The sequence below is a fragment of the Miniopterus natalensis genome, chromosome 6 (assembly GCF_054644295.1).
Source record: "Miniopterus natalensis isolate mMinNat1 chromosome 6, mMinNat1.hap1, whole genome shotgun sequence".
Lineage (NCBI taxonomy): Eukaryota > Metazoa > Chordata > Mammalia > Chiroptera > Miniopteridae > Miniopterus > Miniopterus natalensis.
Genome location: NC_142086.1, coordinates 70,975,452 through 71,003,176, shown reverse-complemented (window position 1 = coordinate 71,003,176; position 27,725 = coordinate 70,975,452). Strand labels below are relative to the sequence as shown.

The following is a 27,725-nucleotide window of genomic DNA, read 5'->3' as shown; positions in this document are numbered from 1 at the left end:
CAGATGGAAAATCACTTGTTGTTGAGCTATTCCAAGCTTAACATTTGTGTGATAACGCTGGAATGAATGTTATGCACTCCAAAACTGTTAAATCCAAACCTTGCTCTCCTTTGCACAGCTGACGCCATTAGTGATACTGCCTTCGTTCTTGTTAACTAATTCTTTCTTTTAAAACTTCTACTATCTGAGTACCTTCTTTAGTACTCTCTTCATTCCCTCTGCATAATCTCCTATACTTCATGTCTCTGGAATAGTCACTGAACAACTATGAAAATCTTCTGCTGCATTTACTATATAACAAAATGATATATTCCACAGATATTTATATATTCTATACACATGTATGGATATATATAAGTGACCCAAAATTGGTAATCCAGAAAGTAAGCATGGATGTCTTCTTGTCCTTAAATACAGTTCACGTGCCCATTTAACTATTACCACACATGTAATTAAAAGCTATTTTTCACCATATTTAAGCAGAATAACATAACTAAAAAAGAATTAATTTTTCTTGATGCCTATAAGGTACATATTAATGTCTGAGCCAATTAACTTCATGTCAAAGAGTGACTGATTTAAAGGGCTCTATCTACAGACCCTTCCCAATCTATTATTTTTGATGTATTCAGAATAAAATATTATTAGTGTCAAATAAAAATAATTCATAGCTTGTTTTACTCAAGATATATAAAAATATACACTCTCAAAAACAAATATTTTGATAATATATGTTAAAAAGCAATAATTCTCGATAATTTACTGCCAAATTAACTCAATGTCCTAAAATAAACTGCAAGGACAAAAATAACAATATATAGACATAGACATATATAGCTAGATATACACATAGAGATTCTTGAGAGTTTCATTTTAAAGGTACAAAACTTACTTTTGCATATTCAAAAGTTAGGAACAAAATATGATTTAAAGTTGGCTTATACAGTTGACCCACGAGTTTGAATTACACAGGTCGTCTTATATGCGGATTTTTTTCAATAAATACTATAATTGTATTTCTCTTCCTATGATTTTCTTACCATGTTCTCTAACTTATTTTATTGTAAGAATAGAGTATATAATACGTGTAACTTACAAAATGTGTTACTCAACTGTTTGTGTTATTGGTAAGGCTTCTGGTCAGCAGCAGGCTACCAGTAGTTAAGTTTTGGGGCATCATAGGTATAGTTTACTTTTCAACTATGGGAGGGTCAGTACTCCTAACCCCTGTGTTGTTTAAGAATCAACTGTACTATGCTTTAGGATATCAATTTATATATTACATATATTTACTATTATATATAATGCACAGTTTTCACTTATTTCTCAATGTTAGTCACTTCTTGAAATTCTTTTGAACAAGCTCCTTGATGCCAAAAATTGTTCTGTTTCATTCTGAATATCTCACAGCTAGCATAGTACCTGGTACATAGTAGGTATGCACTGCATTTTCACTAATTGAATTAACAAAAAATGTCTCCTCACTATAACACCAAGTTCTGGGTCTCTACAAGAGTCCCTAAAGCTTTTTTGGGAAATGAGATACATACTTTTGAGCTGTATTCTACAAGCAAGAATTAATTAAGCACTCTTTTCTGTGGACAATCCAAATTTGAGTACATATTTATGCCCAAGGAGAATTGCCACAGCCTTAGTTTTTCAAAAGGAATAGAAAATTTGCACTACTTTAACTCTTCCTCTACTCTAGCTGAACTTTAGCACTCGAAACTTTTCCTTCCCTCACTACCTCCTGGCTCAAAGGTTCTATGGGACCACTACATTATAATTTAATTTATCAATGGTGATATAAGTATCTTCCTGAGTTTCATTCATAGAAACCTAATTATAGGTATCTCAACAAGCCACATAATTATAAACTAAAAGACTCATCTTGCCTGTTTTTGCTCTCTGATTTCATAGCAGCTTTTCTGAGTGTAAGTGGTAAGGACGAACTTTGACTAAAGGCAGTCAGAACTAGTACTCTTTTCCAGCTTCTTCCTTTTGTCTAAATTCTTTTCCTTAGTTGCCTAAGAGCAAGGACTTGTATCTTCTCTTTCTTCTTTGTCCCACAGTTCTTAGCAGACAGCTCTGCATGCAGTAAAAATGGAAATGCATGCTGACTATATGATATATGTAGCATAATTTACAAACAAGTTACTAATATGAAACCTCAAAGTCATTTCCATCTCCTTACTTCCTCAAATCTGTATTTACTCAACTATTAAATTGGATGCTTCTTAAAACACCTTTCTATCTGCTGTAGCAGATCAATCTCCAGCACTAAATCCTTTAACCCAGGCTAGTCATTCTACATCTTTTCTCTGACCTCCTGGGCTCTAATTTATTAGGAACTGACTAAAAGGTAGAAATAACTTAATAATGCATAATAACATCAATAACAACTCTTCTATATTGAATACTTATTGCATGGATTCAATATGCTTCTTATATGTACTTTCTGTCCTATGCACTTTATAATTTAACTCATTTAATCCTCACAAAAATCCTATCAAGTAGGTATGAGCATCGCAACTGAGATAAGAGTTGAGGCTCAAAGGTATTTTATAAGTTGCACTTGAACCCAAGTGACCAACTCCAAAGCCTATATTCTTGTTCATCACACTAGACTGTGTCATTATCAACATAAGAAGAAAAGGATTCTTCCTTTTAACACTGGAATCAAACATCAAAATCCTGGACATAGGCTTAAAGGTTTTCCATTAATTTGTACTATGCTGACCTGTTTTAACTGCCACCATTGTTTTGCTTCAAAATAATGGGTAAAATTATATACATCAAATTTTTCTAAATTGTTCTACATTGCTTCCCCCTCCATCCCCAAAATACTAAAAGGCTGCTAGAGTCTTAGAGAAACTTCAAGTGTATTGAACAGACAAGAAGGAGGAAGATGACAGTAATGGTAATAAAAAACACAGTCTAAACAAGCTTTTAAAGTTTTATGATTTCATCCTGTTTTGTCTCAAATCTATACATTTGAGGCTGACACTGCTAAAGTCAAAGGTACCAATTGTGCCAAATCATGTGACAATTTAGTAATTCAAACCACATTTATGATTTACTGGTATAATGTGAGTTGGAATAAGAAGGAAGTGAACCTTGTTGGAAACATAACCAGGTATTCCCTGTTCTAGAATAAAGGCTGATAAAACCACACACTCAAAAGCCTCAGACTGTAAAAAGACCACCCAGAACAAAGGGACTCCTAAGAAAGTGACCTCTCACGTAGCAGTCTGGCAAATCCTGATAACAACTTACAAAAGCCTGAGAAGTACCTGTAAAACTTTAGCATTTGGTTGAAGAGGTTTAATGATCAGCTGCTTGCCTGCTGTGTAAAGAACCTTTTCTGAATCAGGGTCCCATGCTACTGAATACACTGGTGTTCCTGTAAAAAGGAGGAAAAAAACCTGATAAACTTTAATTATCATGCCTTATAAAGAGGGAGATTGTTAAGAGGATCAAAAAAGTAACCTAGGGTGTCATTTTGTTTCCTCTTAATTCAAAAGCCCTTTCAAACTGGAGTATAGCCTCATATTGAAATTCAGACTGGATTAATGTTGACCATTGAAAATCTCCTTTGACAACTGACAAACTATATATTTAGCTACTTTTGATCTTGCTGAGAAAAGATGGAAGTTTTTAGGAATTCAAGATATTGTGCTATTGAAATACAAAAAATAAGTACACTACACTATTTTAAGATATAAAGAGGTATATAACAAGTATCATTTCCCATCATCCATAGCCATCAGTTTAAACTGACTCAATGCATACATTGGTTTAAATTTTCCACACAAAAATATACGTGGTATACTCACCTTATAGATAATTCCCATTTCTGATGCTGCTACAGGCAACAGAACTTCCCCTCACTTGCTGCTTAAGAAGTAGTCTATAGTTGAGACTGACCAAATGTCAGAGGGATGGAGGGGGGTGGGGGGATGGAGGGGGAGAGAGTGACCAAAGAATTTATGTGCATATATACACAACCCAAGGACACGGACAATGGTGGGGAGAGTGACTGGGGAGTGGGAAGGAATGGGGGGGAATGGGTCATTGGAGAGAAAAAGGGACATTTGTAACACTTTAAACAAAAATAAAAATTATAAAAAGTTAAAAAAAAAAAAAGTAGTAGTCTAATGAACAGGAATCACCCAACTCCAAAATGACCTAGCTCTCCCATCTATGAATTCACAAATGGCAAATTAAATATCAGATTAGGGAAAGTCTTGCTATCAATTAAGTGTGGTTTTAGCCTGAAAGCTAGGCTAAGAAGGATGCAAATATCCTACAACCACGACAAAGTTGACTCCACTTCCAGGGGAAAGGTACAAGTTTGAGTTACCTATCATATTGTTATCATCATAATTAACTAGTTTATTAATATTAACAAAGGAAGAAAGCAAAGGGAGGCCAGACATTAAAAGCATGGTCATCTGGGCAGCTTTACTAGGAAGCTACACTTCATGCTCCTCAGGAAAACACCGGTCCGTCCATTCCCTGCAGATCACTGGGGAAAGGGACCAAACAAAGGTGAAGGGCACATGCACAGTGAAGTCTGGGTGACACAGGGAAGGTACTTGCCTGTCAATCTAGCCTGGGTAAAAGATCACTGGCTAGGAAGGTGGAGCCATTGCAAGCAAGCAAAATCTTAGAAGTTAAAATCCCCAAAGAGTTCTCTCTCTACTTGTTCCACGACCCGCACTCACTCATGCATTCTCCTGTTCTCTCTCCACAGCCACATGGCTTTAAGCAACTGCATGGTGCGTGGCCCATGGCCATGCAGACCTCACATAGAATGGACTGCAGCTGGGAACACAAGCTAAGCCAGCTAGATGCTGTACTGGACTGGACTTTAATATGGAAAAGAAACTCTAGGCAGTGGCCTTAATCCTGGCCCTGCTGAAGACAAGATTGGACTTTCTCCATGGACAGATGGAGATAGGAACTCGGAGGGGAAAATCCTTAATTTTACATCATCAATAAAGCTTTCTACAAAACCCCATCCTTCTGTGGAGGCCTGAGGAAATTCTTTTTCTCACAGCACCCCAAGAACTCCAGTTCCCCTGATAACAATACTATAAACTACACTAAATTTCATACTGTTTTCAAAGTCCTAGAATAGGAACTTAGGGATGGTATTTTCTAATTCAATTACTTTCTAGATTGCCCAATATCTTCTGGAAGGCTATATTTTATGTGAGCCTAGTTTTTAAAAAAATAAGTATATCTATTGAACGCATTAAATATCTAAACTCCACTGTCTGACCAAGTTACCTATTCATTAGGAAAGTGAATCGGGTTATAAAATTAATCTATGAAATATTAACCCAGTTCTATATATGTATATATAAAAACCAAGCTTTTAAAAGCTGTCTAGGATACCTATGTCAGACTATTGCAGCAATTGACTTTCTGAGAGTCAATGAATAAATCTTTCAAGAATTTACATTCTTAGTAAAACATGAAATGTGAATCTGAGGAACTATGGTCAACCAATATGATTTAATTATTTATTTAAATGGTAAATCCAACTAATGCTAATCAACAGGAAGTAATCAAGAATCAACAGGGAGTAAAATTTCAGTAAGATAAAAACTTGTGTTCAGGTGGCACCCTACTCTTTTGTACCATTTTTTTCCCAACCGGAACACAACTGTGAGCAAGTCTCAGTGGTATACAAGACTTAGAAAGTCTACTCTAATCCAAAAAACTCCTGAAGCATGCCTTCCATGGTTTAGGTTAGACATTATATTGGGTCTAACTATCCTGTTCAGTCAATGACATCTAGGATTGTTCTGTTATCAGAGAAACCTATAATGGCCAATGAGATGGCCAACCTCAGAGGGCACTCTTCCTTTTTCTGTACTTGGTAAGTACATTTTCTTGGAATATTCTCTGGGAGTAGCCAGGAGCTGACCTGGGCTTCAAAAGTAGATCTCCAGATGAACAGAGTTCAACTCTAATAAACCCCCCAAGAAATATAAACAAAAATTTCACATATCTCAGATGTGATTCTTGGGTGAGGATTGGAAGGGAACAGGGGAGGAAAGCCTATTTGACAAGGTGATGGAATTATAAGTGCCTTCTTTATTTCCATTATTACAGTTGTAGTTATTGTGTAAAAAATAAATTAATATATTTTAATTATAGATTATGATATCTTCATGAATGCACTCAGTAAAATTACAGTTTCCTGGAGTGTCTACTAAACAATGACAAACATTTATCCCCAAGAAAATAATTCAGTAAATACAACTCCCACTGAGTTCTATAGGATGTGACTAGTTTTTTAGTTGTGGTAAAGGCCCGGTTGAGGTATAGAATGAGGAGCTAGGGACGCTCTTATGCTCTTTAACACTGAATTTGTGGCCCATTAAGTCAGCTGTGTCACCATTTCCTTGTTTGTAAACCTTATAGATTTTCAGAATACTTGTTTTCCCTTTGGGGACATGAAGATAATTCATTTCCTGTTTATAAAACAATATTTTAAACAATAATAATTTTAAAGAAACAGATATAATAACTATGGTTTTTAAAAAAAATAAGCTTATGGAGAAAAGTAATTCCTTTGTTATAACGTAATTTTTTAACCACATTCTTTCAATCAAAAAGCAAATAGGGAGCCATTTATGACAAATAACCTTAAATAAGATTAATAGCCACATCTCATTAGTTCAATCTTCCCAACCATCAATATTCAAAATGGATAAAGCATCAAGAACTAAGAGATGTCTTCAGTATACTCATCCTTTATGCTTATAATAAAATATTAAGTGTGGAACTTATATGAATGCTTTCTTTTCCAAAAGAAGCTGTACTACACATTGCTGTACAACTTCCAATTTGGGTGGTTCTAATAAAGATCATTATTGAAAGTGGCTGAATTACCTTCAGAAAGAAATTATGATGAAATCCAAACCATTAGCATTTGAAACCGATCTATAATATCTCAAATGCTTTAAAAAGCATACTTATTAAAGCACTGAATTATTCCTAGTGCTACGCTTCACTTTGCATAGCATGGAAATAACAAATTTAGCCTTTCAGAATGAATAACTTTAAAACAAAAAGTTTAGCAAATTATGTAATAAGATGTTTTTAATTTCATCATTAACAAAAAATAGACAAAAAAACAAAAATAGTTTTGTAAGTAATTTATTGCTTTTTACATTGGGAATTTTTATTTATGTTCCATTTCAGTTAAAACATTCAAAAAGAGCTTGTTTTTCTGACTTTGTACAATAAGATCATGTGACCTTTTTGACATTTTTTAAGAAACCACATGCACCTGGGGTTGTGTTAAATGTCAGACCCTTATCTCTCTGTAAAACAAATTATCTAAATTCTTTCAACCTGTTGAAGGCATTTTAAACCACAGAAGAGGAGACAAAAATGTATTTCAATTGTTTTAAGGAAGTACATGGTCAAATATACCATGTTTTTCACATTCATACTAAAAGGTATCCCCTAAAAATGTTGGTTTTTAATGTTTTCAAGAATGCTTTTGAAATAAACACTTCACTATTATAATAAAGCATTAGCTACCTTTGCCTTGAATGCAATCTAGGTCTCCAATGAATGAATATAAGGAAAGTGCAGAGAGCAGGGTCTGGCACTATATAAGCACTGTTAGTGACTACTACTAGAAATTACTTTGTAATGCAATAAGCAACCATTTGTTTATTGTGTTGTTCATGGTAGTAGGTACTCAACCTTTTTTGTTACCAAACATTAAAAATTCAAAAACCAAGAATTGTTTCCCTTCATTCTACTTCTAGGGAAATGTACTAACAACAGGTAATTGTGATTTATTACATTAAAAAAGGAACTTTTTGGTTATGTATGTCACTGGGTCAGTACAGAGAAAAAGTTTAAATGAAGGCATTTGTTTCTTTAATTTCCATCAGCCACCTCTCCCTTGAGGAACTCAACTTCCCCCATAGCTTCACCTTTCACCTTTCTGTAACTGACTCTCACATTAATATTTCAGCCTTTACCTTTGAGCTCTAACAATATTTCCACTTGCCCCAAAGACGTGTCAGAACTTCAAACTCTACATATTCAAAGCTATCATCCCTCCACACATATCCCCTCATTTATTCTTTCCTCTGAATTCTTTACCTTATAGAGTATCCATTCCTCTCAACCATGAAGAACTATTCATGTTTTTCAACTACTATCAGCACTGCCTTTGTTCAAATCTTAATCCACACTAGCATGGAACATGTCAGTAACCTCCTTACTGGCTACCCCCATTTAACCTCTATCTCCTCTAATTTATCCTACATATTACCACTGAGGTAATTTTCCTAGATGACATTCCTTCTCTCTTACTCCCCTGCTCAATTTTTTAAAAGGTTTTGGAATAAAAGGCTTATGGAATAAACTTCAAACCCCTGCATTTAGCATCTGAGACCATCAGTGTCTTGGTCCCTCTGGCAGTGCCTCACACCGCCTATTCCTTGGCCCAAAGGGTATGCTCTCCCTCACCTGACCTTCATGTCTTAAGCAGCCCAGCTCTCTACCTCTGATCAACTAACTTCCTCTGCAGAAACAAGCCATTGCCAACAAGCCCTTTTCCTAACCTAATTTCTTCATTCTTCAAAGCCCAGTCAAAAGCTGCTGCAATATTTGCCAGGAAGCTTTTCTGATACTTTGTCCCCAACAAGTGCTAATCTCTGCCTCCCCTGTCCTCCCAGCACCTTATAGCAATGAGTACATTTGGTCTTGTATTATAGTTATTTACAGTTCCAGTTTACTTCCTTTACTAAATTCATTATGAACAGGTTTCATAATTGTCATTCTCTTCTTCCATTTGAATATAGTGTAAAAAAGGTTTGTAGTACTCTATTCCAATTTTAACCTATAATTAAAATATATAACATAGCATAAGAATAATTATCCCTGGCCTACACGTTATTTTTCTCTAATAAAAAACAACAATGCATCAAAGGTACTGGTAAGAATCATTTTTAAACTAAGTCACATTTTCCCCCAAAAAACTTGGGATTAATCCTTCTTTGTATCAGAGGAGAAGGTAACATCTGTGACTTTTTCCATTTGTATATCTGGTTCCAATCATCAAGAAATGAATTCAGAATTAATTTCTACTCATCAAGGAGTAAGTATAATTAATGTAAACATGTAGTAAAAATCACAAGTATGCTTTCAGCATTGTTTACTGAATTCCAAGTTTTACAATAATTGAGGCTTATTTTATTTCATTTTGTGCCAAAATTTACAGTTTTGCTCCTCAAAGGAGGCAGGATTCCACCACCCTCACCCAACTTGACCTTCTTACTTGAGCCTTCAGCATCCAGCTTACAGTAGTTCAGATTTATAATCACACTCAAAACTTGTAGTTTCTAATAAATCAAACAAACTTTATAAATAACCAGGGTTTTTTCCTTTGAGGTTAATGTCATTATAACTCAACTTCTCTAATGATTTTCCCCAGAGATAAAACAGGAAAAGTCTGTGCCTTATTAGGAAAGTGTGGGTGGCACCAATGATCAAAAACTCAAAAATTAGATGCATAGTTCTAAGATAAATTTGTAATCCTTAATCTAGAAAAAGCTATCGGATTACTCAGTTGAAATACCAGTAGGTTAACTAAAATAAGAAAATCTATGTAATTTAATCTTGCACTTTAATCTTATAATTAACATAAACCTTGAAGTTGGAAAGAATAAATAGAATTCAAATAGGATAAAAATGATCTGCTCTTTCACAGAAATTTGATATTAAGAAAATTATAGTTATCTGAAATGTTGATGGGAAATACCATTATGTGACATAAATATACAATAAAACTATCTTTTAGCCTCTTAAAAGAATCCTATTTACCCACATAGTTGGGAGGAAGAAAAGAAAGAACAACTCATCCCTCTCCAAAATAAACACCATACATAAATAGTAACTCAAAATGGATCACAGACCTAAACGAAAGCACTAAAACTATAAAACTCTTAGAAGAAAATATAGGTTAAATCTTTATGACTTTGTATTAGGCAGTGGTTTCATAGATGTGACACCAAAAGTAGAAGCAATTAAGGAAAAAAATGGATAAATCAAAATTCTTCAAAACTTTTGTGTTTTGCCCAGCCAGGCGTGGCTCAGTGGTTGAGCATCGACCTAGGATCCAGGAGATCAAGGTTCGATTCCCGGTCAGGGCACATGCCCGGGTTGCAGCCTCGACCCCCAGTTGGGGGCGTGTAGGAGGCAGCCGGTCAATGACTCTCTCATCACTGATGTTTCAACTTTCCCTCTCCCTCTCCCTTCCTCTCTCTGAAATCAATAAAGATTTTTTTTTTTTTAATTGTGTTTTAAAAGATAAAGTGAAAAGAAAACTCACAGAATGGATTAGCAAAATAGGCGCAGTTCATATATCCAATAACTCTATTAACTAGAATATATAATGAACTCTTACAACTCAAAAATAAAAAGACAACCCAATTAAAAAGTTCACAAAAGATTTCAATAGACATTTCTCCAAAGAAGATCTACAAATAGTCAATAAGCACATAAAAAGATGCTCAATATCATTAGGGAAATGCAAATCAAAATTACAATGAGCTACCACTTTACATTCACTAGGATGATTATGATAAAAAAGAACCAATAACAAGTGTTGAGAATGTGGAGAAATTGGAATCTTCATATATTTCTAGCAGTAATATAAAAGAGTACATTCACTTTGGAAAAAAACTTGAATATTTTTATTTACTGATATAGAACTGTCTCCAAGATAGTTCATGACTCAAGTAAAAACAACCAAAGAGCATATTGTAGTATATACAATATGCAACCACTTGTTTATAAGAGAGAGAAAAGGAATATATAAAAACACATTTGCTACACAAGAAAAAGTCACACGAGTTCCTTCTGGGAATGTGGCTACACAATAGGGGTAATATGAGAGACAGAAATAGTATTTAAAAGGTAACTTTATACCTTTTTATATGCTTTAAATTCTGAAGCATGTGAATATATATCTATTAGAAAGTAAGACTTTAAAATAAAATAAAAAGATTTAAGTGCTCCCTGCAAGATACATATTAACAACCAAAATTTTATGATCACTTATTACTGAAAGCAGGAGTTGCAAACTCACATACCTTCAGATTTATGTTTTTTTCCCATGTAACAAAAATGAGTGAAGTGAGTAGAGTGTAAGAAAAATAAGAAGAGTTTAAAATCCAACTAAAAATGGAGCAGCGACTACTGAACTCCAGCTGATTGTATTCATCCTGAAAAGCAGGCCTAATGTTGCCAGATCTTCCAATTTTTCAAGACACCAGAAATCCAAATTTGTTATGTGAAATGTCCTGATTTTTAATACTGGGTCTATACCATGCTAGTGGGCAAGATTCAGCCCAAAGGCCACCTGTTTGTGATCTCTGATTTATAGTCTTTAATTTAGGAACATACTGTGCTTCTAACTGCCCTTGTGAATTTGGGAACCCTAAATGCATTTTCTCAGTAAAAGTAAAATAAGTAGCAATTTGGTTTCCAGACCCATTATACAGGTAAACTATAGTATTGTCACCTACCCTCTATGATTAACAATGTTTATATTAAACACCTTATTGTAAGTTTCAACTTTAGAGGTTGGAAAGTTCAAAATGGTGGATGCAAGGGTAGTAAAAGGAAAGGAGATGTCTGTAAAGAATTTAAGAAAACTGAAGGAGCTTTAGGCAGGCACTAATGAACAATTTAGGCAAGAATTCATATATAGTGGGCGGTGATATAAGCTTTCAGAATTTCTCTGAAGATCTGTGTCTTCTGTAGACAAAAATTTAGTAAAAGAGAAAAGAAAGGAAAAAAGGATATGTCTCAGCAGCAGCAAAACACTAAAAAGAACTGTAGCCCCACCTCCAAGGGGGCAGTGATCTTTAGAAGAATTCTGTCAGTTGCACATAAATCAGACATCATAAAGTAAGAATGCCAAATAATTAGCCCTAACAAAAATTATAAAGCCAAAAGTAAATCCCCAGGCCCACTAGAAGACTAAAATAAAATTTATTATTTATTTATTTATTTTAAATTTGTCTCTATTGATTTCAGAGAGAGGAAGGGAGAGGGAGAGAGAGAGAGAGAGAGAGAGAGAGAGAAACATCAATGATGAGAGAGCCACTGATTGGCTGCCTCCTGCACGGCCCCTACTAGGGATCAATCCCACAACCCAGGCATGTGCCCTGACCGGGAATCGGACGGCGATCTTCTGGATCCTAGGTGATGCTCAACGGCTGAGCCACCTGGGCGAGGCAAAAATTTATTTTCTAAAGGTACATTTTATTACTAAAGTAACAATAAATTGACAATTTTTTCTAACAAAAATGCTTCTACTCATGGATAAATATTCAACTTGGAGATTATCTGTAGCAAAGATTTAACCTCAGGAAATAAGTGCTAATTAGTACTTCTGGTTCCTTTGCTAACATTTGGTTAATGTGTAGCTAAGGAAATGTAACTATTTTAACATTATCCTAAGAATAAACAACTTAAAAAATGAAATCTGGCAATTTTTGGAAGTCAATTAATGGAAATGTTTCACAATATGACTTTATCATATAATCTGAAAGACAGTGTGCAAGCAGCCTTTTGGCAACCTGTTTCTGAAGATCAGCGGATAAATTCTCAGGTCAACATTAAAACTGCTTTATTGTTCCTAGGTAAATGTAACTAGGAAAATAAATCTGCCACACAGAAGAAAATCTTATGTAATCTAAATTCCAACAGGAATGACTACTTTATAGACTGACTTTATGGGTATTTCTTCCCAAGTAACATGGAACACTGAGGCGCTGTTCTAAGGAGTTGTAACTTAACAAGTTTTGGATCATCAGGGTGTCTGCTCCCCTCCATTAGTATAGACATCAAAGGTAAAATATAATTTAGAAAGGGTGCTAATATTATGAAGTTATTGGGACTTTTTAAGTCAGGAGATACTCAATGTTTTCTATTACTATTATTTACTTAACTAGATACCAAATCCTATTCTAGATAGGATATGTTCATAATGCTTCAGAATTATTTAAAAAGAATCATTAGCCCATAACTGTATTTGTACAGATTCACTAACAAAGAAAAAGCCCTTGAGTATTTCATATATTTCTTGGCTTGAATAACACAGGTACCATGATCTATCAGGCAACATGGAAAGCAACAGGAAAAAATCTAAATAGAAATAAGACATTTCAGGTTTTGAAAATGACCAAAATCAGTCTTAGAAATGATATTAGGCTGTCTTTAAAGGAAAATGTTAAGACATTTTTATTGATTATAATACATACCTTGCTGAGCTAAAGTTGATCTTAGCATTCCAGTCTTTGACCAGATTTTTACTTGTCCATCTTCTCCAACTATAAAGAGAAAATGATAATTGATATTTTTCACTAGAATAAATTTAAACATTAAATTTACATATAACAATCAGCCATATCTATATTAATGCATATTTAAAATTTGGACAAAATTTACTCTAATTAAATGACAGTGCTTCAAAAAAAAAAAAAAAGGTAAAAAAAAATGACAGTGCTTCATAACTGTATGATTTAATTGAAATTATTTTGAAACACTTTATCAGAGTAGCCTAACTTCCATGACAAAAATTTTTATTTTTTTCCTTTAATAACAGAAGACTTATGAGTGTATTGTTCAAATAATGCTTTCATTTTCGCTGAAATCTCCATCCTAGAATTGTAAGAAAAGTGCTTTCAGTGTAATAAGAAAAGTTGCAGTCAAATTCCAATGAGCTGGGGACTGAATGGATGAAGCAGTAGACTACATTTTTTAACAGTTTGCCTACAAGGGTTAAAAAGAAAGAGGAAGTTGTAGCTAGAGAAACTTATTGGTTAACAGAAGGATTTTTACTTCTTTCTTCTCAATTTTCAAGATGGATGATATCTGAACACTCTTATGTGCTGAAAAAGAAACCACTGAAAAAGGAGAAGTTGAAAAAACAAGCAAGGGACAACTGACTGAGAAAAGTCCTATAGAAGTCCCAGGGGATAGGTGTGGTAATTTTAAAACATATCCACAAATTCTTATTATTCCTCCTTTTAAGAGGTAGAGCTTAATTTCTCTCTCCTTCAGTGGGGGCTATATTTAGTGACTTGCTCCTAACAGAATGTGGTGGAAATGCTGGAGTATAACTTCTGAGGGTGGGTCATAAAATATATTGTGGCTTCTATCTTGTTCCCTCATGGCCACTCACTAGGGGAGAAGCCAGCTGTAGTGTTGTTAGAACACCCAAGCAGCCCTATGGAGAGGCCATGTGGTAAGGAAGTAAGGTATCTGCCAAGGTCCAGTGAGTGAACTGTCTTGGAAGCAGATCCTTCAGCCCCAATCAAGCTTTCATGATTGCAGCCCCATCCAATTTCTCGACTCTGGGACAGAGCCACCCAGTTAAACTGTTCCCTGTCCAACAGAAACTGTGAGATGATACATGTTTATTATCTTAAGTCACTAACCTTGGAGTAATTTGTTACAAAACAATAAATAATACAGTAGGTGAAGAGGAGAATCCCTGCAGTGGGACAGGAGATGGGAGAGAGATGGAAGGGGGTAAAGGTAAGTTAAATAAGAATAGTTTTAATTTTAAAATTTTAAAAAATTACCGCTTTTATTTACTCTCTACTTGAGCATTCCAAAAGCATTTTTGGCATAATATTCTCCATAAGTCATATTACAAAACTAGTAACTCATATGATTCAGAATTATAACATTATATGGCAGTCTAGATCAATACTGTGCTAATTATTTACTATTAGACAGTGAAAGACTATTGCTAAGCAAATACTTTGTTCCTTTAGAAATTTTTCTTATAAAATTCACTTAAAATGTCATTTTTGCAGACAACTTACCTGTAACCAATGCTGTTCCTTCATAATTCCATCTTCCTGCAAGTACTGCACCACAGTGAGCTTCTACACTTTTTTCCACTCTTCCTAACTTAGAAATCAGATGAAATTTACCTAAAAGAAATTATACTTGAGAAATCTATTTTATTAAAATAATTTATTCAACCAACAAACATCTGTTGACTGCCTACTACTAGACTAATTAGCATGGTGCTAGGCACTGAAGACAAAAGGGCAAATAATATAATTATTCTTACTTTTGAGGAACACACATATATTGGAAAAGAGGCATAAACAAAATTACAAAACCTTGAAACAATTGGTGCAAGAGAATATATGTATATGATACTATGGTAATTCAGGGGGACAATAAAACTCTGCTGGGATATGGCCAAAGGGATCAAAAGAAATGTCAAGAAAGTCTTCTATTTAAGCAGTTTTGCTGTCTTGCATTTTTTTTATAGGCTATAAAAAAGCTGGAAAAGGTATAGAGGAGAGGAACCAAGATAGTGAAATGGTTTTTAAAGATAAACTGAGGCATATTTTTAAACTTTAAGAGTTTATTTGAGCAAAAATTGATTCTAATCAAACAGCACCAAACCAGAAGTGGTTAGGAGCACTCCACTGACAGGAGCTCAGAGAGAGGTTTGGTAGAGAAAAGGCATCTATGTCTCTGGATCCATTTTGTTCATCAGTTTATTTTGTTTATTATATTCCACATATAAGTGAGATCATGTGGTACTTGTCTTCTCTCACTGGCTTATTTTACTTAGCATAATACTTTCTAGTTCCCTCCATGCTGTGCCAAAGGATAAAAGACATAGAACCATGGAACAGACTGAGGGATCTCAGAGGGAAGGTGGGGAGGAGGTACTGGGCAGGGAGGGATTAATCAAAGAACTTATATATTTATAAGCATAAACCATGGACACAGACATTGGTCTGGGGAAGGCCTGGGGGTAGAGTGGATACAGGGTGGAGGGGATCAATGGAGGTAAAAAGGGGACATCTGTAATATTTTCAACAATATTTAAATAAATAAACAAACAAAACAAAAAATGCTTTCACAGAAAAAAATAAAATATGATGGGCTGGTCATAAGGTGGAAAACCACACTTTGTATGGATGCATAATCAGATTCAGTAAATACATGTGTTTCTGAATCAAACAATGAAGAAGAAAAAAAGAGAAAAGGCAGAAGCGAAGTAAGAAAATTATTGACTATAGTTTAAAGCCTAGCTGGCTGTTTGTGACTGGTTGTTCTTAGGTTTCAATTACGTAAAATTGAGGCATTTACAGGCTTAGATTTTGGTCTGTGTACATGGGTCGATGTCATTAGTCACCTCAGTTTAATGGCCTCCTTGTTTAGTTAATTTAACAACTAATAATCCTAAGTTTTAAAATACTTGCTTTATATGGTTTTACACTGTACCAGGCACCAGGTAGACCCAAAAAAGCAGGCTACTTTGGTTGTTCACCTCAAAAAATTCACATATACCTGCTGGGGCACAAGTAGGTTTACAGCTGTTCATATGGAAATAATACAATAATTAATAAATAATAATACAAGAATAAACTCTGTTTCATGTACTCACAACTGTAAACCTACTTGTGCCCCACCCTGTACTAGGAAAAAAAGTTGAAAAACTACAACTTTAAAGTATGTAATGAAAGTATGTAAGTGATGTCAAGGGGACAAATCAACTGTGCAAAGAGTTAAGTACTACAGGAATCCTAGAAAAGATCAGTGTGATTTTGAATGATCATGAAATCTAGCCATACATAGATTGTAATAAATTAAGTACAGTGAAATTAGAAACTTTCTCCAAATCAATATGTATATAAATGTGTGTATATATATATGTATAATTTTTGTTTTTGCAGTAAAAGAATAATGTGCCTGCCTAACCAAAATTTGCCTCAGAGGATTTATTTTGTTTCAATTCACTTTTAACTAAAGGCTTTCAAAATTGGCCTAATACTAACAACTCATTAAAAATATATTTCAGTCAGGTGCCTAAGATGGCTTTAATACATTTCTCCGGAGAACTCTAATACAGGTGGCTTTAAAACTTTTAACACCTAGCATCCTGTGGTTCTTTCACTGACCACCTACCCATTTCCACCAACAAAGTCCTTCTCTCTTTTTCACACACAATGTACATTATTTGTAGCACAGTCATAGCATTTTTTATTAGACTGTGATTCATTTCAGGGAAGGGGGCCAAGTCTTAGTCATATTTTTATTTGCAATATGCTCTTACATAATCAGCATTTGTTAAATTTAACCAATTCAGTAACCATACCTAGTAACTAAAAATAAATAAATATAATGGACTACTTTGACATTCCTATCTTTCTCCCTCCTTTTCTAGTGCTTCAACAAGGATCTACTGTTTTCTTTCATCCAACCACCCACTAGTACCACTAGTACCATTTACTTTTCCCCATACTGTACCTTCCTTTTAATTTTATAATTACCTCTGGGTCATTTTTCAATGTAACAATTTCTTTTAATTTAACTGTGCTATTCTTTATGAGACTAACTTAAAATTACAGAGAAAATATAAGGGGGGGAAATCTCAAGAGAGGAAACTGTAAAGATGACATATAGTAAGTGGAAAGTTAATCCTGTGGTCGTTTTTTACTTTACCCAGGTCTGTTTCACTAAATGTTAGCATATTGCCTAGCACAGAATATCCACATACTAAACAACTGTTGGTTATAATGAATAAATCCAGCACCAAAGAGATTAACCAAGTAACTCTTGAACTAGAAATGAAGGGCCCAGGAATTGTCTCTCAACCTACTCCATATTTCAGGAATTTTATATATTTTGGTCAGTGACATTTGCTGTCATAAAATACTAAATACTGACATTCTGATAAGTGCTAAAATTATTTGTGCATCCTATGACCTCACAGAAGACATACACTGGGACAACGGAGGTCAGCTCTTGGTATAGATTTGGGACTTAATAAATCTTTGGCCTTTGTATACTGGCTCATTATTACAAATTGCTTGAATAGCACACCCAGAGTAAAGCATAAATATAAAATAACATACATCAAATATTTAAAAGCCAATAATTATTCATTTAACTCTTTTGATTCTTCCTCTCTCCAGGTTTTCTATAACTTTTTAAAAGTGCAAGACCAAAACTAGAGATCAATTAATTTATTTCCAATTACTTGCTAGGGGTTTGGGGTTGGGAAGAGAGTATAACCAACATGATTCATCTATTGATTTATTAAACACACAATGGATAATTTGGATAAGAAACATGGATATTTAAATCCTGGGGCATAAAATTAATCTTTTGTTATTAAAGATAAACTAAAAAGAGAAAAATGTTATTAAAAAAAAGAAAAAAAAGAACAGAAGTAGATTTAAGTTATATGGAACACATTTTTTAAAGTTAGAAATGTCCATGGAAATGTGAGAAGGCTTGGAATAGGGTGTTAGGAAAAAAGGGCCCATGAGCACTTTTGCAGACTACTTAATAGCAGAAATGTTTTGGCAAATGGTGGCAAAAAGCCACAAAGAGATCTGTAACAGCTAACTTCTGATAAAAAGAAATAAACACACAAATTCTTTTTAAAGTGGGATTTTAAAATGGACTTATTAACTAATAAGAGAATATAGTGATTATTTTAATATACCAAACGCAAGGTATAAAAATATCAACTTTCACTAAATATAATTTAAGGAGTGTTTATTGGCTTTACAAAAGATTTTTATACCAGAATTCCTTTACATAGCAACTCCACTAATGCATTTTAAATAATTCAATTCTTTTAAAAATGTAAATCTTTTAACACATTGTTAAAGAAATATCTCCTCTAAAAAGTGGGATACAACTGCATAAAATATTCAAATAGAGGTAAAAATATTGAAGTATTATTGGTGATACAAAACACTTGGCAAGAGTCTGCTTTATGTTCAGGACTTGTCTTGAAACCCAGGGATGTTTCTGGAACATTACCACTAACACCACAGATGAGGGAGGGGGTCAGACAAAGGAAACACTGGAAGAGTGATGAACAAGCTCAAAAACTGTAATCTTTCCTGCCAGGGTTGAGGAAAAAAAATTTAAGAGGAGAAAGATGGTGGCAACTAGAAACAAAAATCTCTTGAACAATGAATTAAATCTTGAAAATATTTTTTTTAAAGAATGGGATTAACATCACACAAACTGAAAAAGCCCTAGAGATCTGATGTACAACATTGTCTTACCATTAACTATACAGCATGGTAAAATTAAAAATTTGTTAAGAGGGTAGATCTCGTGATATATAGGTGTTTTTTTTAACCAGAATAACAGGTATACTTCTTTTAAGTCCTGGGTTAACAAAGAGTATAGCACTGATATATAAAATGACCTCAGATCTTTATCTGGCGGGGAACTCCTTGACCAACTCCTGACGGCACCCCCTTTCTTCTTTTCTGGACCGTTTCTTCTTCATTTCTGGTGCTGTTTTCCGTCTTACCCGTCCACTGCTCCTCTCTGCTCTATCGTCCCTTCCCTCTCCTTCACAAGATCCCAGCAGTCCTCATCCTAGCCTAGAAGAAAGTACTCAACTACTCTACTTTGGTTTTCCTTTTTTCTCACACTTATTTGTGTCATGTTATCTTGTTTTTTTATATAGCTAACTCAAAAATAAAATTAAACATCCTATTTTCTTAAAGATAGTCATAATGTATTTTCTCTTACTTAATCTTGCAAATTTATCTTGCATGTTTTACTTTAGACTTTTTTCCCCTATCAGAAAGTGTTTTATCTAAAGCCAATGTGAAATAAAGATCCAAGCAATTATTCTTTAGTTAAGTAATCATTAATCTTAATAATTTAGGGAAACACTCAGACAACAGAAATTATCAAAACCAATTATTTATTATTCACCAGATAAAAATCAATCCTCATATACTATTGAGTTTAAATAGGAAAATGCGAAGAAAATATATGATATGCCACCTTTGAAATGAGCACATCTAGCACTCTCATCTTAGTTTTTAAATACCATTAAGCACCCAAAAAAAAGAACAAGAGAAACAGCTGATTTGGGGGCTGAGACTGGAAAAGTTCAAGATGAGCCTAAAACATCTTGTGCCAGCAAAGAAGTGCTGGAAAAATGATGAAGAAACATACCCTCCCCTCAATAAAAAACAAGTAACATTTGAGCTGGCTTAATGGGACTCCCACTGGCCAAATCTGAGACAATTTTAACAAAAAAATTTTAAAATAATGGTAACAGGCCCTGGCTGGTGTGGCTCAGTGGGTTGAGCATTGTCCCATGCACCAGGAGGTTGGGGGTTCAATACCCAGTTGGAGCGCATGTGGGAGGCAACCAATAAATGTATCTCTCTCACATCAATGTTTCTCTCTCTCCCCCGCCTTCATCCCTCTCTAAAATAAATAATGAATGAATGAATTAATGAATGAATGAATGAATGAAATGGTAACAGGATACTCAAGAAATAAAATACTCAAGATACTTAAGAATCTATGAATCTAACTGACATAAGCAAACAAATAAATAAATGGGCAGGAGACAGGAGGCTCTTCCTTGCAGTAGAATACCAACTAATCAATATGGAAGAAATTATGGAGTTCTAAAAAATTAGCATTTAGCAACCATCTTAATAATAAATGATTCAGCCAAGAATCATCAATATATGCTAAGATAGTGGGAGGAAGTCTGAGGAAGAGAATATTTTTACATAGTCTGAAATTATTCTTTCACAAATTATTTATCAAAAGAGAAAAGCAGTAACTTTACAGTAGATTAATTTAGTGAACACACCTTTTGAAGTAATCAAAAGTAACATCACTAATAATGGGTTAAACCAGCGTCATGAATCTCCCAATCTGATGCCTTAAAGTACTGATGCTAAAAAGTGTAAACTAAATCTAACCATAAGGAAACAGCCAACAAACATAAATTGAGAGACTTTCTATAAAAATAACAGGCCTATATTCTTCAATCTGTCAAGATTAGAAAAGAAAGACTGAGGAGTTGCTCCGGGTTAAAGGAGTCTAGAGAGATAATAAAAGCAATGTGTTATTTAGTACCTAAAAAACCAAATTTTTATAAAAAGACATTATTAGGACAATTGTTAAAATTTTAATATGAACAGTAGATAACAGGATTGCATCAGTGTTAAATTTCCTGATTTTGATCAATGTATTGTGGTCATATAACAGAATATCCTTATTCTTAGGAACTACATTGAAGTATTTATGGTCAAAGGGCATGTCTGTAAAGTACTGGAAAATGTTTCAGAAAAAAAGTGCGTGTGGTGGGGATGTGCAGAGAGAGAGCGGGGATAAAGCTAATGATAAAGAGCACAGAACAAAATGTTAACTACTGAATTTAGATAAAGGATGTGCAAGGGTTACTTGCATAGTTCTTGCAACTTTTCTGTAAATGTGAAAGCAAACCAAAATTAAAAGGTGGTGGTGTTTTTTAAGTCAATGCTTCATGTTATCATCTGAGATGAACTAAATTCTTGCTGCGGTTCTGAATCAGTCTTCTATAGCAAGGCACTACAGCAATACTCTCAAACAACATCTCATTTAATCAAGAAACACGAGGTTAGCCTGGAGGGTGGGGCTAAGTGGTTGAGCGTTGACCCATGAACCAAGAGGTTGCCAGTTTGATTCCCAGTGGGGAGGGTGCAGGAGGCGGCCAATCAATGTTTCTCTCTCGTCAATGTTTCTATCTGTCTATCCCTCTCTCTTCCTCTCTTTCTAAAATAAATAAAACTTAAAAAAAAACAACACAAGCTTAAAAAAATATTAACAGAAGTTCTGTCTGTAAAAGTCATGGCATCTTGTGCTGTCTGCCATACCATCCCTTCCCCGTTCTGGCTACAAAAGCCCTCCCTCTTCCCATTATTTCCCTTCCCACAGTGGCCTGAGGTCTGCTGCATTCAATGAGTGTCCCATTCCCCTGACTAAAGTGACTCACTCAATGATGGGCAAGTGACCCATGATCTCCCAGAACCCTCTCTGCTATTTGTCTGTAAGAGATATTGAGGAAGAAGCACTCTCTCTACTGATATTTCTTTTCTAGCAGGATGAGACTTGGGCTGCTGGCTGCCATCATCACCTTGTAGGGAGAGCCTATCCAAGAGATAGTGAGACCGGCCGGGCGTGGCTCAGTGGTTGAGCGTCGACCTAGGATCCAGGCGATTGGGGTTTGATTCCCGGTCAGGGCACATGCCTGGGTTGTGGGCTCCATCCCCAGTGGGGGGCGTGCAGGAGGCAGTGACTCTCTCATCATTGATGTTTCTATCTCTCTCCCTTCCTCTCTCTAAAATCAATAAAGATACATTAAAAAAAAAAAAAAAGTAAATACTCTATGTGAAGAAAAATAAGAGATGGTGAGAACAGGGCCTGATGTAGCTGTGCTTAATGATCTATCCCTAGGAGCTAAGTGAACCAAAAAACTCCATCTGTGCATAAGTGTTAGCTAAGTAAGTTTCTGTTACTTTCGATGAATGTATTCTTAATTGACATAGGAGGTAAGTGTCATACAGATAAAACAATTCAAATTATTTCTAAGAAAATGAAAACATTCCCTTAAAAAGTAGAAAATCATACTTTTTACTCACCAATACTAAAGCTATGGTCAAATTAAATAAATCTCCAACTCTGTAAGTAGAAATAAACATGTACTAGAAAATAAAGATAGCTTACTAAATGAGTATGTGTTGTGTCCTTATTTTTAGTGTAGTTATGTCATAAAGTTAAACTTGAAGAAATTAGAAACCAAAATTGGTAACAGCTTAACAACTAGTAAGAGAGCACAGAAAAATTAAGCCTAAGGTTCAGATTCGATCCCACTATACATCAGTTGAATTCACTTTCTTCCATCACAATAGTTTTACTGCTTATACATAAACCAACTGACTACATAGAAAACGGACAAAATGTGTAGATGAAGGTATGCAGATCCACAAATATCAGTTTTGTAAAACAACTCAAACCATAAGTCATATTCATATATTATGCCTTTTAAATACAAAGATGAGCATATAACATTAAAAACTTACCATCAGAACTTGTAAGGACAAAGCTTTCTGCTTGAGTTTGTTTCTTTGTGCCTAAACTTTTTGGAAACCAGTGAAGATCTATTGGGTAAATATCATCAGGAAGCTTTACTATTTGATTTGTTTCACTGGTTAACAAGTTCCACTTCACTATTTGGTGATCATCACTGCATGAATACAGTTCTTCAGCAGTAGTCCAGCCCACACAGCTTACTAATTCTTGATGTGTCACCAATGTTAAGGAGACATAAAAAACACAAGTCTTAAATTTTAAATAATAATTTCCAGATTCAGATTATAAGACAAGTATAAAAATAGGATCAAACATTTCAAGCTTCTAAATGTAGTTTTCATTTTATGGCTTTCATATATTTTCTATTTAAAGGAAAATAAGCATCTAATCAAAACAGTTGTAAGAATGGAAAGCAAGATAAAAAATCCAGATTTGCTGAGAGAGAGAGAAAAGGTCTGACTACCTGAAAATTTTAAAATTGTGTTAAAAATACTCCATAAACAAGACCAAAAGACACACAAAGCATCTAACAGATCAAAAGGTAGGAAAGAATATACACTCAATTACTGGGGGAAAGTGGGGAGAAAAGGAAAGTATACCTTTTTTATTTGCATATATCTTTCATTTAAGTTAGAATAAGTATGTATTATTTTGATGAGTTTTTAAAAATCAAGTGTTAAAAGAAGATTGAAATATAACAGTAAAAATGTCTTCTTAAATTATACATTATAATAACAATTTACCTAGGAAAAAATCTACAGCTTAACAGCTAAAACTAAAATCTTACTTAGCTTATTGACATTAAATTCAGGGAACAGTTCTACTACAATTTACTATGCCTATAAAATGCATAGTGCTGGATGAGACCTGAACCCTAAAATTCTTAGTTTAACTCATCTTTTTGATCTCTGATTTATCAGGATTTCTATAAACTGAGATGCTCAAGTTGCCCTCCCTTCCTCCATCAGAATGGGCTGCTTACTCTAGGAGAATTGTATATATAGAGAAGGCATTTCGGTTTGTCATTTACCAGGGATGCTTTCTCTTGTTTACATCTGGATTTCTCTATTGCCAGATCATTCCTAGATGGGTTCTTTGCTCTCTTGTTGTTATTGTATAATCCTTTTACTTCTTCATCAGTGCTTTTTATTAACTTATCTGAGCATTCAATAAACTTCAAGGAAAAAGAGACAATGTGCCATAATTATTCTGGGATGCTCTAAGGTTTTTTAATATTATTCAAAATATGACAGATTAAGCAAGTAACCAAAAAGGCAAAAAGAAATTATAGAAAGATTACAAGAGCCTTAAGATAAATAGGTAATAAAGTGGCACTGCAATACTCAGAACTCAAAGTATAATCTAAACCAAAGGATGGCATCACTAGACCATTACTGAAAAAAATTATTCCAATATAATTTCTATAGCCTAAATGATGTTAGGTAAGACCTTTAGAAAGGGAGAATGTTAGGTAAAACCTATCAAGGGAGAAAATGCACACACAAGCACACACACACAAACATAAAACATTAAGGTTATCCTTATATAAATTGCTGTAAATATACATGTGCACAACGTATCTTCTAACTAACAGGTCCAAAATTATGAGAGAAATGAGAAGACTGCCAGATTAAGAAAGTCTAAAAAAGATTGTTATTAGACTATTATTCTTCAAGCTTGAAAAGAAAGGCAAAAGCAGATAATGGACAGTCAAAATCTTGCAAATGGCATGAATCTTGTATATGGTATGATTGTAAATGGCATGAACACCTGACAGCACACTTTGAAAAAAGAGTAAAAATGACTTACGTACAAATAAGAGGAACTGTATCACTCAAAAGGTAGAACAATCAGACAAGATAATATAAATTTAAAAGATTTGATCAAATGTCTAATTCAGTGCTTTTCTATCTCTGATGAAGGCAGACATTTTTCTTGATTTCAAATCTGTCACAGATCATTTTGTCAGATGAAATAAAAATGAATTACTAGAAAAATGATCTTATATTTGATGATGGTTTCCCAAAGTCAAATTACTACAAAAATTTTTTTACCTCTTACTTTCAATTTCTGTACTGATCCCTTTATAGACCTGTAATAAGGTCTGCAGATAATACTTTTAGACACACTTATAAATAACAATGAAGTTATATATCTTCCTGACATATAGCTGGGAAGTCTTGCTGACATAATATAGGGTCATGCATTTGAGAAAATATTTATAATTGTCATCTTCCTACATGAACTAATAAAGCTCTGACTACTCAGATTTCTCCAGCTTGTTCTCCACTTTATCATGAGTATGAGGGGATGAGGGAATAGAGCAGAACTCATTTAAAAACATACTACATCACACTAGCAAAGAAATTATTTGGTTAAAAAAAAGCTTCTCTTTAAGATCCTACTAGACTAAAGAAAAACTTTTTTTTTTTTATGTACTTAAGTACAGTACTTAAGAAAAATGTCAATAAGAATTTGAAAGTAAGATTTAGAGCAAATAGTTTGCTTTGGAGAATTACCTGTAACACATGATCTCAAATATTTCAAAAACAATTTAGTTAAACTACCATTAAAGGAATGAAAAAACACCATTATCCAAGTAGAATACAAAACAGGACAAAATTTTTAACAATACTCTAGTAAGATGATCAAAGTAAGGTCTGTAAGTGTTAAAAGGATATGCTTTGGTTCTTTTAAAAGAGATATCTTCAGTCTCATGCTTCCACTTTCCAGCAAAATGTTAAAATGCTACTTGATTGTATTCACTGTAAAAATAAAAGTTAGGGGGAAAATATAAAATCTGCATTAAAAACAAACACATGAACAAAAAAATATAGAAGCAAAACATCTTAGCTCCAAGGACACTAAAACACATCTTCAATCCTGCTGGTATCAAAGACGTGGAAAGAGGAAGAAAACTAATCTGTGTGCTAATCCTGCCAAAGGGTGATTAGAGACTGGACTCCAGAGGTTCTCTACACCCTGCCTGAAACAGTCCTACAAGTGCAGACCACCACTAAATCTGGTCAGGTAAATAATTTCCAAAAGCTATCCTGAGGTCAAATCAAAAGGTTCTGTAAACTGGGAACCCCTCAATGCCAAATCAGTGTTGTTCCCATTGAATACATTAGAATAAATGCCCAAAATGTGATGGAGAGCTAAGATATTAAGGGCCTTAATTCTGGAACCCACATGGGAATATTATGACATCAACCTAGTGGTCCGATCTGAGGTTTATAGTCTATTAGGGATAGATAAACTGCCCCAACAGTTATGGTTGCCATAGTGGCAGTGTGAAAAATAAGCGAGTTATTTAGGCAGAGGTAATAAATCCCTTATAAAAGTTATATAAAAATCACAAAATTATTGACAAATAAACATTTAGAAAAAGAAGAGTAACACTCCCCCAAATAACCAGGTCACCAAAAAATACAAATCAAGAGAATGCTAAATTGTCTGAGTTCAATTTATAGTTACAGGATTCTTTCTGAGTAATATCTCTAACCTAAAAAGAAAATAAATAAAGTGTAATTAAAGGAACAAAATCCTCCTCACCAAGTAGAAAATTACTGCTAACTACATCAAAGGATGTACTGAGTATAGATAAGAATTCAACAGGCCTCCCTTTGATAACTTCTCATTCCCCCTAATCCAGGAAGACTTTTAGATCAGCAAGGTGCTAAACACAGCTGTATTTCAATGCACCTTTTTCACTTATTCTACTCATAAATTTATTAGACAGGGAGGAAAAAGTTGTTAAAACCACAAAAAAATATCTAAAGTTTTATGGTCAGCCAATATGCAGCTAGTATAAAAAGCCTTCTATCTCTTCTAGTTCACTCAGGAAGATTTCTGTTCAACATCAAAAGTATGAAACTATGTATAACAGCCAGAGAAAGAACACAATCTCTCACCCGCACACTTAACAGGCTCACTTTTGGTCCTTAGAAGTTTCAACATTTTTCTTAAAATTCCTTCCTCCCTTCTGTCAGACCTCTTCCAATTAGAGAAGGAAAAAAGAGTAAATACATTTATAAAATTCTGCTTTTTCACAGTAAGTCAAATTCACCCAGCTTATAAGAATTTTACAAAAATAAAAGATAATTCTTGCTTCTGGAAATGACAACACAAAAGACAAGAAAATATATACAAAATCTGAATATAAAATTACAACAAGAAACTTAAAAGATCTTTGACAAAGACATGATGTAACCTAGATCAAAATACCTCAAACATGAAATCCACAATAATTATGAATAATTTCTCACCAAAAGCAATCATAATCTCACATAAATAGTAAAAGCAGTATGTTTTTTATGAGAAAGTAATCTGCAACCATTCAGAAACAAGGTGCCAAGGAATTACAGAAAGAGGAAGGTGCCATTCTAACACTGGGAAAATTCTCCCTTGCTCAGAAAGATCTTCCCCATACAACCTATTTATTTTTCTAATCTTCACCCAAAGATATGTTTTTATTGATTTTTTTTTTTTTTTTTTTGCAGAGAGAGGAAGGGGGGGGAGGGAGGGAGGAGAGAGAGAGAGAGAGAGAGAGAGAGAGAGAGAGAGAGAGAGAGATCAATATAAGAAACATCAACTGATTGCCTCCCATACTCGCCCAACTCGGGATTGAACCTGCAACCCAGGTATGTGCCCTGACCAGAAATCGAACCTCCCACCTTTTGGTGAACAGGACAATGGTCCAGCCAACTGAGTCAGCAGGTCAGGGCCCCATACATCCTATTTAGCTGAGATCATTTGCATGAAAGGTATGT

At 34.3% G+C, this 27,725-nt stretch overlaps 1 protein-coding gene across 1 annotated transcript in view; it reads right to left on the bottom strand.

Annotated features, from left to right (window-relative positions):
- Nucleotides 1–23,208, bottom strand: part of IFT80 (intraflagellar transport 80) — a 71,121-nt gene extending 47,913 nt beyond the window's left edge. The window contains exons 1-4 of the mRNA XM_016215728.2: nt 22,944–23,208; nt 14,889–14,999; nt 13,317–13,385; nt 3,294–3,403 (exon numbers count right to left, since the gene is read on the bottom strand). Of these exons, the coding sequence (XP_016071214.2) occupies nt 3,294–3,403; nt 13,317–13,344 (138 nt within the window). The 5' untranslated portion in view covers nt 13,345–13,385; nt 14,889–14,999; nt 22,944–23,208. The remainder of the gene's footprint in view (nt 1–3,293; nt 3,404–13,316; nt 13,386–14,888; nt 15,000–22,943) is intronic.
- Nucleotides 23,209–27,725: the final 4,517 nt, after the last annotated feature.